Source organism: Spermophilus citellus (assembly GCF_964194105.1).
Source record: "Spermophilus citellus genome assembly, chromosome: 10".
NCBI lineage: Eukaryota > Metazoa > Chordata > Mammalia > Rodentia > Sciuridae > Spermophilus > Spermophilus citellus.
Window position 1 is genome coordinate 128,240,230 of NC_138197.1, and position 10,679 is coordinate 128,250,908.

At 55.4% G+C, this 10,679-nt stretch overlaps 1 protein-coding gene across 1 annotated transcript; it reads right to left on the reverse strand.

Annotated features, from left to right (window-relative positions):
* Positions 1–4,365: 4,365 nt before the first annotated feature.
* Positions 4,366–9,440, reverse strand: RPL3 (ribosomal protein L3). The gene is made up of 9 exons (XM_081311409.1): positions 9,253–9,440; positions 8,617–8,785; positions 7,907–8,042; positions 6,705–6,891; positions 6,282–6,442; positions 5,569–5,670; positions 5,058–5,153; positions 4,588–4,707; positions 4,366–4,459 (listed from the first exon to the last, which is right to left on the reverse strand). The coding sequence occupies exons 1-9, from the start codon at positions 9,290–9,292 to the stop codon at positions 4,415–4,417; spliced, it is 1,056 nt and encodes a 351-aa protein (XP_081167535.1). The 5' UTR covers positions 9,293–9,440; the 3' UTR covers positions 4,366–4,414.
* Positions 9,441–10,679: the final 1,239 nt, after the last annotated feature.

Below are 10,679 nucleotides of genomic sequence, written 5' to 3' on the forward strand. Positions count from 1 at the left end.
CACACATCACACAGTCCATTAATTAACCACGAGCTCAGCCCTGAGAGCGGGAGTTTGGTGCTAGGAGGAGACTGAGCCCTCCAGCCCTGGCCAGCTCTCTCCCACACACCGAGCCAGGACTGCCGACAGGTCCTCGAGGCACAGGCTGGCGGGCCATCTGGTGTCTGTGTGGCCGAGGTACAGCAGCCTGGGGTGAGCTGGAGGCAGATGGGCCATGCCGGTCGCATAGTAGGTGCTTCATAAACGTTGCTGACATGAATAAATGAATGTGCGGTGCAGCCAGGGAGGCCGCTGGGCCAGGGAGGGCCCTGCACTGGACGAGGGGCGCACATTGGTGCTTGGAGGACAGTGTCAGGGGGCCCGTCTGTCCCTCCAGATCCTCGGGCTGCCCTTCCAGCCCCTGCTCTGTGCCCCAGAACACTGACCTCCAGAGATGATGGGTGACATCCACTGGCTACTGTGCTGCCCCAGGGGGGTTGGGTCCTGAGGGACCCGGTGGCTGGAAGCGGGGCCAGCCGTGTGCTGGTCCAGTAGCCACCTGGGGAGGAAAGGCCTGGTGTGTGGTGAACCAGCTTCCCTGGTGTATGCTTCCGCCACAGCGTGGGCATGGCGTCCTGATGGGCCTGGGTGCCGCCAGGCTGGTGTGTCCCCAGGCTGGTGTGTCCCCAGGCACTGGGCCATGGTGGAAACGGGGGTCCTGCTGGCGTTGGGTGTCTCTGGAGCCGTGTGCTCACAGGAGCCGGTGCCTCTCTGAGCTCAGACCTCGGTGGAGGGACCTCGTGGGACGAGGGACCCCTGCCTGGCCCAAGCCTGAGGTGTGCCGAGGCTCAGTGACAGTCACCATCGTGACCACCACCTGGGCCCCTGCGCTCTGCCCTGGGCTGGATGACCAGGCTCTGCAGTCTGGCTGGGTGCGGATGTCTGGGTGGAGGCCTTCTGGGGTGGCCACTGGCTCTGAGGTGGTGGCCAGCGGGATGGGGAAGTGGCCAGTGGCTATCTTTAGCGCCTTCGCTCACGGCCTCCTCCTCTGCCTGGCCGAGGGGGACTTGGCGGGGAGGGTCAGGGAAGCAGCCCTGCACCCCCTTCTGTGGAGAAAGCAGGGGCCATGAGGTGTCCTGAGACAGGGGCAGAGAACACAGAGTGCTGTGGGGACCCCTCCCTCAGGCTCTCCAGGGAGGGTGGAGCAGGGGGTGCTGGGAGCCTGGGTTCAAATCCTGGCCTCCCTCTCCTGCAGTCTGCCCTGAGGGAGCCATGCTTCATCTCTGTGCCTCAGTTTCCTCCTGTGGACTGTTGGGCTCATTCAGTGAGAACGAGCACCTAAGGAGCCTACTGTGGTCTAGGGGGCGTCTCTGGACCAGTCAGGCCTCACTCTCCATCTGTGAAGTGGGAATGGCGGTCACTGGGACTGATGAGACAACTCTGTGTCTAGCACGAGGCGTGGCACATAGTAGGTGTTCAATAAATGAGTCAAGATATGCCTTCTGTCCCCTCGTGGCACAGGGTGGGGGTGAGACGCTGCACCTCGGGCGAGTTACCTACCTTCCCTCAGCCTCAGCTTCTTCCTGGCAAGCTGGACAGTGGAACCTGCCTGAGGGACAGCCCTGCAGTCTCGGTGCCTGGTGCAGACACGCCATTCCCAGCTAGGTCCGCCTGTCCCTAGAGCGGCCTCAGTCAGCGTGAGGCTGGGCCCTGGAAGGTTCTGGATGCTTCCCCCCAACTGTACTCCAGAGAGCCTGTGGGTGTTCCCGTCCTGCCTCCCCTGGGTTTGGGGGCTTCTTCTCCGTGGTCCAGCCTGGGCTACTGCGCCTGCTCCTGAAGGGAAGGGGAAGCTCTTTGGGCTCCTGGGAGCTGACCAGAGGCTGGGCCCAGGAAAGGACTGTGATACTGGGTGGGTGGGCAGTTGGGGGGCATTGCCTAGAGGACAGGGAGGCAGGGCTGGACCACGAGGCCTCTGACGAGCAGCTGCCTGCCGAGAGCCATGGAGCAGGCGACGGCCCACTGCCCTGGCAAGGCCTCACCAGGCTCCAGGGTGGGAGCACTTTGGGGTGAGCCACCAGGTGCGGCCAGCTGGCCTCAGCTCTGCCCTGGGGCCATCCCCTGTGAGCTCTGCAGACTCTGGCTCTGACGCACCTTTTAAGGCAACGGCAACGGCGGCTCCTGCCACCACCTCCCTGTCCCCACTTGCTCAGAAATTCCCAGCAGGTTTTTTCTTTTCTTTTTTTCCTTTTCAGGGGGATTGGAATGAGACTCCGTGTTCTGTCGCCAGATTCCAGAGGCAGGTCTGGGAGTTCAGAACGTGACAGGAAGTGCACGCCATGCCACCTGGAGGGGCAAGGCACAGGAGCCAACGACCCACCCACTAGTCCCAGGGACTGCTGCAGGCCGGACCTGCCCAGGGCTCCGAGACCAGGGCGGTGCCCCTCCTGGAGCTCTGAGGACAGGGAGGCCTCATCCTGCCCCAGGGCTTTTGTGCTGCTCCTCTGCCTGGGTGTTGTCCCCACAGAGCTTCCAGGCTGGATCCCCCCAGGCCCGGGCCTTCCTCCTTTGGATCCCAGTGTCATGTTTCTTCAGTTTCTCTCTTCTAAAGCCACCCACCCCCTTTATTGTTCATCGTTTGTCTCCGGGAGTGGAACAGAGGTCCCTGGGAAGCTGGAGGTTTCTGCCATGTCCAGACAGCAGACTGTGCATCACAAAACCAAAACCCTGTGCCCCACCAGGCTGAGCCAGTGCTCTGCACTTGGCCTTCACAGCCCCAGCTGGACAGTGAACGTGGGGTCCCTTGAGGAACCATCCTGGCAGAAGGCCTGCCTTCCAGAGCTGGGACTTGAGGAGACTTAGGCTTGGAACTGCTGTGGAATGTGACCAGTCACCCCAACAGGGGGGGGGTCAGGGAAGGGATGTGGGGATGGTCAGTAGTGAGGGCCCTGCCCCTGCTCGCCAAGGCTGCCAAAGGCACCCTGTAACTTGGACAGGTGGACCTGCAGGGTGGCAGCCTCTACTGACGACCTGCAAGTGCCCTCAGCCTGGAAGCCACCCCAGGGGTCTTTGTTCTCAGGACCCCCACATCCCCATCCAGACACAACCACAACTGGACACCTAGCCCTGGGTAAGGGACAAGGCGCAGCCATTGTTCCTCAGACCAGCAAAGCCTTCCCTCCCCAAGCAGGAAAGGAGGTTCCAGAAGCCAAGGGTGGCCGCAATGGGAGGGGGTCTTGCCATAGCCCCAGCAGGCCTGGCTGAACCAGGAAGACCCGGAGGCCCCAGGGAAAAGGCCCTGGCCTTGGACAGTTTCTTGCCAAACTCTGCAACCCAAGGTACTGGTGACCTAGGGCCTGGAGCCCAACACCCTTTGCTGTGCAGTCAAGTCCCTGGACTGTGGGATGAGATCCTACCCCCCCATACCTGCAGCACAACTGAGGGGCTCCCCCTGGCGGCCAAAGACTTAAGTGCAGTGACAGCTAGGACCTTCACCCACAGCTGGGCTCCGACGATAACAGAACCTCAGGTAGAGCCACCTGCAGGCTGCAACCTCCTCCCCACTCATAGGTCACCCACTAGGCTGCCTGCAGTTCACAGGTCTCAGCACTTAAATCATGTAATGGGGACTTCAGCCTGAAGGTCACCTCATTTGAGAGCTACCAGGACCCAAGTTAAGTGGGGCTGAGCAAGGTAGGAATTCCTCCTGTTAACAGAAATGGCTGGGGGGGGGGGGCAAGTTCCTACAAGGGGTAGAGGTGGCACTCAACCCAAAACCCAGCTATAACATCAGGGTCTGTCCCAAAGGGAAAGACCTCAGCCCAGAATGGTCACTTTTAAGGACCTGGGTGCTGCTGCACCTCTAGGCCACATCATGCCTTTATAGAACCCTTCTAATTACTCCAGAAGCCATGAGGCACCACTCCTGCCTCTCCCACTGCTGTCTTGGATAAGGAACCTGAGCAAGCCACAACTGGAAGGCGCCCTGCGTGGATTAGCAGGATCACTGTGCACTGGATGGACCTCGTTTTGCCTCAGGCACCAGAACATCAAGTGCTCCTCTCTCCAAAGCCCTGGCATCACCCAAGCTGTGCAAACAGAACAGACTTCTATAGCTAAGGCTCAGCTGCCTCACCCTGGTGACAAACATCGACACAAAGCACCCCCCCCCCACACACACACACACACACAAGCTGGCTTTCCCAGGTGTGACCTTAGCTTCCCTCATATCTTGTCTACTCCAGAGATGGGGCCAGGTGGGCAGAAGGTCAGAGCCGACCAAAGCCACAGAGAGAGCAGAGAGAGCTGCAGAGGCCCCTCTGGCCACTGTGCACACAGGCCTTTGTCTCTGAGGCCTTGCTACTCCCAAGAAAAAAACAGAGGCAAATGTCACTAAGAAGGCTTTATTGGCCACAGCCAGCTGCTCAGGATCCAGACATCAAGCACCTTCCTCCTTGGCAATGCGGTCTTTCTTAAGTGGTCCCTGTAGAGACAGAAAGGCCAGAGATGAAGCAGGAGTAAGCACTCCCTAGGGGACCGAGGAGGGGAGCACCCAGGATGGGCCACCAGAGCCCCTAACCCCAGAGCAAGGTAGCTGGCAAAAGGGCTCACCATGAATGCTTTCTTCTCCTCCATGGTCTGGAAGCGGCCATGGCCAAACTTGGAGGTGGTGTCGATGAACTTAAGGTCAATCTTCTCCAGAGCGCGCCGTTTGGTCTGTACCAGCAAGGACTGTGGCAAGGGGGAGGGGGCTGTGACTTACAAAGGCCCCCCAGCATCTCAGCTCAAGGCCCACTGAGGCCAAGAACCCACACAGCACCATCTAGTGGCCCAAGCTCTGAACCTGTCCCATCAGGCAGAGGAGCAACAGGACCCTGAGAGCAGGATGACCATGAACACAGGAGCCCAACTAGCCAGACTAGGAATTTCCTCCTCCAGACTTCAAAGCTGGTGTCAAAGGGAAACCAACGGTCCGGTTTCCCCTTCCTCAACCCTCCCACCCTGGCTCAGCACCAAAAGCTAAGCCTGTGATTCTCCACAGGGGAGATCCTGAAAGGATGCGGGAGGTCACCCAGTCTTACCTTGCGGAGAGTGAGCACCCGCTTCTTGGTACCCACCACACAGCCTTTCAGCATGACAAAGTCATTGGTCACTTCACCATAGTGGACAAAACCACCCTGGGGAAAAAGCAAGGCCATGGGGTCAGCAGATTAAGCATGGAGGCAGCTGCCCTGCAGACCTGTGAGCTCTGCAGATATGGCAGACCTTTGGGGTCAGGTTGTCCCTGGCCATCTGACTGCAGGGTTTCTCAGAAGACAACAGGGAATGGTTCCTTGTCTGACTCCAGCGCCCGGTACACATTCTAGGCCTGATCACAGAACAGCTGGGCCTGAACCCCTACCTTTTTAGCCAGCCCCATCTAGAGGGACTAGACACATGACTTGCAAGGCACACAACAGGGTGCTGTGCAGGGGCCAATGATTGACTGCACCCAGCACCCCAGAGAGCAGGCCCCTCACCCCACAGCCAAGGCCCAGGCAGCTCCACAGGGTACCAGGGCATCTTTGCAGGTGGAGTCTGTCCAGCACTCACCAGAGGGTTGATGCTCTTGTCAGACAGGTCGTAGTCAGTGGAAGCATTATTCTTGATTAGTTTGCCATCCTTGATGAGGTAGCCCTGGCCAATCTTATAGATCTGAAAGAGATGCGTGAGGATCAGCACCTGGGAAGACAGGTCTGAGTGCCTCGGGGTGGGGTGTCAAGGGGGAGTCCCCCAAATAGGACAGAGTCCACCCTCCGCAAAAAAATAAATAAATAAATCACTAGGGGCAAGGTTAGAGCACTTGCCCAGCACATGTGAAACATTGGATCTGATCCTTAGCACCACATAAAAATAAGTAAATAAAATAAAGGTACTGTATTCGTATTCATCTATAAAGCTCAGGCAGGAGGATCTCAAGTCCAAAGGATTCCCAGCAACTTGGTGAGAACCTGTCTCAGAAGACTGGGGATGTATGTAGCTCAGTAGTCAAGCACCAAGCACCCCAGACTCAAGCCCTATCCCAAACAAAAGGACACTACTAGAGAAAATGATGCCCAGGTGCCCAGGGCAGGCCTATAAACAGAGGACCACTGCATCACCAGAAGAGTCGTCCTTCCTGGAACCATCTGATGGCATCCTGCAATTATCCTAACCCCCAAGAACCAGAACCATCCAAGACCAGTGAAGATCTGAGGCCCACTGACACACAACACAGGCTGCCACCCAAACAGCGACATGGACTACAGCCCCTCAGGGTTTCTCACCTTCTTATTGATCTCGGTGCGGTGATGGTAGCCTTTCTGGCCAGCCCGAGCCACAGAGAAGGCCACACGGGCAGGATGCCAGGCTCCAATACAGGCGACCTTACGCAGCCCTCGGTGGGTCTTGCGGGGAAGCTTTTTGGTGTGCCAGCGACTGGTGACCCCTGGGGAGAGAACAAAGCACTGCTACACCAGAGGCCTGGCACTCATACCACTGGCTCTTTCCTGCTGGGAGTGCCCAAGGGCAGAACCCCAGCCAGGCTGACCACAGGGCTGTTCTCAGAAGGAAGGCAACAGGGAATGGTTCCTCAGTCTGACTCGGGCGCTGTGCCCAGCGCACATTCCAGGCTTCATCACAGAACAGCTGGGCCTGACGCCACCTCCCCTCAGGCTCAGCACAAAAACATGAGCCTCTGCACAGCTTACCTTTGTAGCCTTTGCCCTTGGTCACTCCTATGACATCAATCATCTCATCCTGCCCAAACACCTGGTTCACTGGGACCTGCTGCTCTAGCCTCTCCCGGGCCCAGTCCAGTTTCTCAGCCACGGTGCCTCCATTCACCTGGATCTCCATCAGGTGGGCTTTCTTCTGGCGCAGAGGAAGCAGCCGCATCTAGGAAAGAGCAGGCACAGCTCAGCTCAGGCCTGGAGTCCCTCTGGTAGTAGATCAACGGAGGCTGAGACAGCCCTGTCCCCGTTACTGTCATTTTAGCCAGTTCATCTACTCTTGCCCTACTAACAAAGTTGATTTGGACAGGAAGGCCTGGTAAAGAGCAGACAGCAGGGGTGTGGCTCAGTATAGGAGTAGCTGGCTAGTGCACAAGGCCCTGGGTTCCATCCCCAGTGCCAAAAAGACAAACAAAAAACCTACACAAGGTGTTAAGGGTTAGAAAAAACTGCACCGAAGCACAAGCTGAGGGTTGCTGGTAAAGGTGTTTATCCTGTACCCCAGCTAAGCTTGGCCTCACATTCCTATAGTCCTAGTTACTCCTTATGGCAGGAGATCCCACGTTCAAGGTTAGCCAGGGGAACTTAGCCAAGACACTGTCTCCAAGAGAGCTGGGAATGTGGCTCTGTGTCTCCTGGTTCAATCCCAGTACAAAAAAAAAAAAAACCTCTATCGTCCATCCATTCACCCATCTAGTGATCTCTAACCTCACAGGGCTATAGAGGCCCTGAAGCTAGGACCGCACCACACAAGAGGCGCCTATTTTACCAAGCCAACAAAGGGCCCACTTAGTTCACATCAATGCAGCATTTCACAACTAACTTAACCAGTTGGGTTAACAAATTTGAAAGGGATTTTCCCAAATGAGGTATGGTTGCCTCACTCACGGTGAGGACACAGTGCCCTCTGCTGGAAAGAGAGACCTAGGCATATAGGGACCCTCCTGAGGATACCATTTGTCCTTGAAGGGACCTCATAAGGAATTGAGTCTTAAACTCAACCAATCCTGGTTGGGCACAAAACCCTTGTGAACTTAGATCTGAGCAGCACTTTTTTGGAAGACTCAAACCCTTACATGCTTGCCCACCATGCAAGAGGCCCAGGGTTCAATCCCCAGCATGAAAAATAAGTCTTACTTGATCAGGTACATCACCAACAAGATGACACAGCACATGCTTACCTGGGTGTGGGCGATAATGCGGATGACCTGGCAATATTTCTTCATGCTATTGAAGTCCTTCTCCAGTTGCTTCTTGCCCATATCATCCTGCCACTTCTTGCAGTATTTGGTAAAGGCCTTCTTCTTAGATTTATGCCTTCAGGAGCAGAGCAGAGTTGGGGAAGGGGCCGGGCGCAGACCTTCATCACCCTCGAGGGGGTGAGCGGAAGGCATACTGGCACCACCAGGGGATGGGGCTCATTGCCGGCTTCTAAGGAGCCTTTTCCACCGGCAAGCGGAGCCTGGATGAAGCTCATCGGGCAGAGCCGAGCGGAGCTAAGCAGAGGTCCAACAAGGTTAATATAAGTTACAGATATTCAAAGCACTATTCTTGCTCCAGGGTACCAGAAAGCTCCCTTTCTGTACCTTAGCAGGTACTATTCTCAGTTACTATTAAGAAACCAGGGTGCTAAGCCAGGGCTAGAAGCCCAACACTACCACTGCCTTATTTTGGGAGTTACAAACAGCCAAAGGAACACAGTCAACCAATTGCACTAGGCTGACCAGAATTAAGATGCCAGTTCTTAGATCAAGAACCTCCAGGTTTGGTTCTATTCAAGAGGCCAACTTAAAAAGGAGACAACAGCTTCCCACCACTAGAATTCAGGCTCTGTACAGGGTCTCCCTGCTCTGCAGCCCAATGTTGGAACTGCATATGTTCTGGCTCTTACCAGTTCTTATAGAAGCGCCTTTTGCACTCATCACTGATATGCTCAGCAAAGATGGTCTTGAAGGTTCGGAGGCCTCGAGGGGTTTCCACGTAGCCCACAATGCCTACAACCACCATGGGCGGTGTCTCCACTATGGTCACAGCCTCCACAACCTCCTTCTTGTTCACCTCTAAAGGCAGAAAATAGGACAGGAGTGAGCTGACACGAATGCCCACACAAGGTGGCCACACAACCTTCTCCTTGAAGTGTTTACATTTAACTTAAACCCAACATCAGGGCTCTAATACGGCTTCAGTTCTCTCCAGAAACCTAAGCAATCTCTAGGAACAGACAAATTTGTGACCTGGACAAGAGTCCCAAGTACAATGGTGTGTAATAACAGATCTAAATTTACTCAGGTAGACAATATAAACTAAGTGCTAAAAGCTTGTACTGTGGGCCAACCAAGTGTAAATAAAGGCAGTGTATATTCCAGCCTTGATAGTGAAAGGTCACCAAGTTATCACACACTCTATGCTGTGGCTCTTCACAAATTTACTCAGCATGTTCCATGCCTCCATAAGTACACTTAAACATCAGTCCTAAAATTTAACACTCCCATCCCCCAACTTAGACAACACAGTAGCATATACGTACTGGATCCTGGCCTATCAACTTCCCGGACGATGTGAGTCATGCCAGCCTTGTAGCCCAGAAAGGCTGTGAGGTGGACAGGCTTTGAAGGGTCATCCTTCGGGAAGCTCTTCACCTTCCCTCGATGCCTGCTGCTACGCTTTCGAGGCAAGAAGCCTAAGGATCCATGTCTGGGAGCGGAGAACTTCCTGTGAGACTGGGGGGGAAAAAATATATATATAAGCACCCAAACAAGAGGCAGCTCTCATTTCACTGCTTCCCAGCTGCTGACCTATACTCAACCATGAGGTTTTTTTTGGTACCAAGGATTGAATCCAACTGTGAGCCACATCCCCAGGTTTTTCATTTTTTATCCCAAGAAAGGGTGGAAGTTGCTCAGGGTCTCGCTAACACGGAGGCTGCCCTAGAACTTTTGCTCCTCCTGTGTCAGCCTCCAGAGTGGCTGGGATTACAAATGTGCCCCAGCACACTCATCCCACAATGTTGACTCTTAACTAGACATCCAGCAAGGCCAGGATCACCCACAACACACTGCCTCCTTCTGAATGTTGATTGGGAACTATTTTTACAAGAAACAAAGTCATCAAATGTGCTCTAAGAGAACTAGCATGTTAAAAACCGTGCTAACGGATGATTTGTCACCAAGATTCACACCAGTGAAGCGACTCACACGACAATAGCTGGTCACTAATAATGGTACCATAGTACTCTCCGGCCCCTGGGACAGGGCCAGCGTGGTACACAGTAGGCCAACAGGACTCACAGAGCCAAATCAGAACATGACAATCAGCACACAGATTCTGTCCGCCCGTCAATAAGTTCATCATGTGAGGTTTCTGGTGAGTCTAGAGGCTTTCAAGTTGCACCAAGGAATTTCCAAAGGGACCCTTTAAAACTCTTGCCAATAGTCTCCCCTCGCGCATGCGCCGGCCCCCGTTTACCAGAACACCGGGCGTCCCACTCAAGACCCTCCTGGCCCGGCAAATTGCTCTTGAGGATTAATAACAACTATCGCTAGAATCTGGCGAGGTCGGAGCCCAGAAACCATCTACGGCTTCAAGTGGGCGTCCAGGCCAGCTTCCGCCCCAAGGCCGCTGGGTGGCCGACTCGCAATCCCAGGGTATTCCTCCATAATTCCCTTCCCCACAGGCCTCGCGAGTTTCCAGAAAAATAGGCCTCACTGCAGTCCCTACTGTATCCCCTGCGCTCCCAGAACGAGCTCCCGGGACCGGCCAAGCCGAGATGGCGACGATGTGCGGCGGATTCCACGCCGACTTCGAAGCCAAGAGGAAAGACGCCATTAAGGGACTCACCATCGCCCCACCAAATCCCGCCGATAGAGGCCGATTGGGCCTTAGTACACGATATATAAAGAGCCTCTTGACACCGCCCCTTCCGGCGTGCGAGCGCGCGCCCGCGGCGGACGTCGG

What these genes read in the sequence shown, in the direction of transcription:
- RPL3 (XM_081311409.1), bottom strand. Translation starts at nt 9,292, where the DNA reads ATGACTCACATCGTCCGGGAAGTTGATAGGCCAGGATCCA. An exon ending in GCATTATCGCCCACACCCAG is followed by an intron (nt 6,892 to 7,906) that starts GTAAGCATGTGC and finishes GCTCTTTCCTAG; the next exon opens with ATGCGGCTGCTTCCTCTGCG. An exon ending in CAAGGGCAAAGGCTACAAAG is followed by an intron (nt 6,443 to 6,704) that starts GTAAGCTGTGCA and finishes TTCTCTCCCCAG; the next exon opens with GGGTCACCAGTCGCTGGCAC.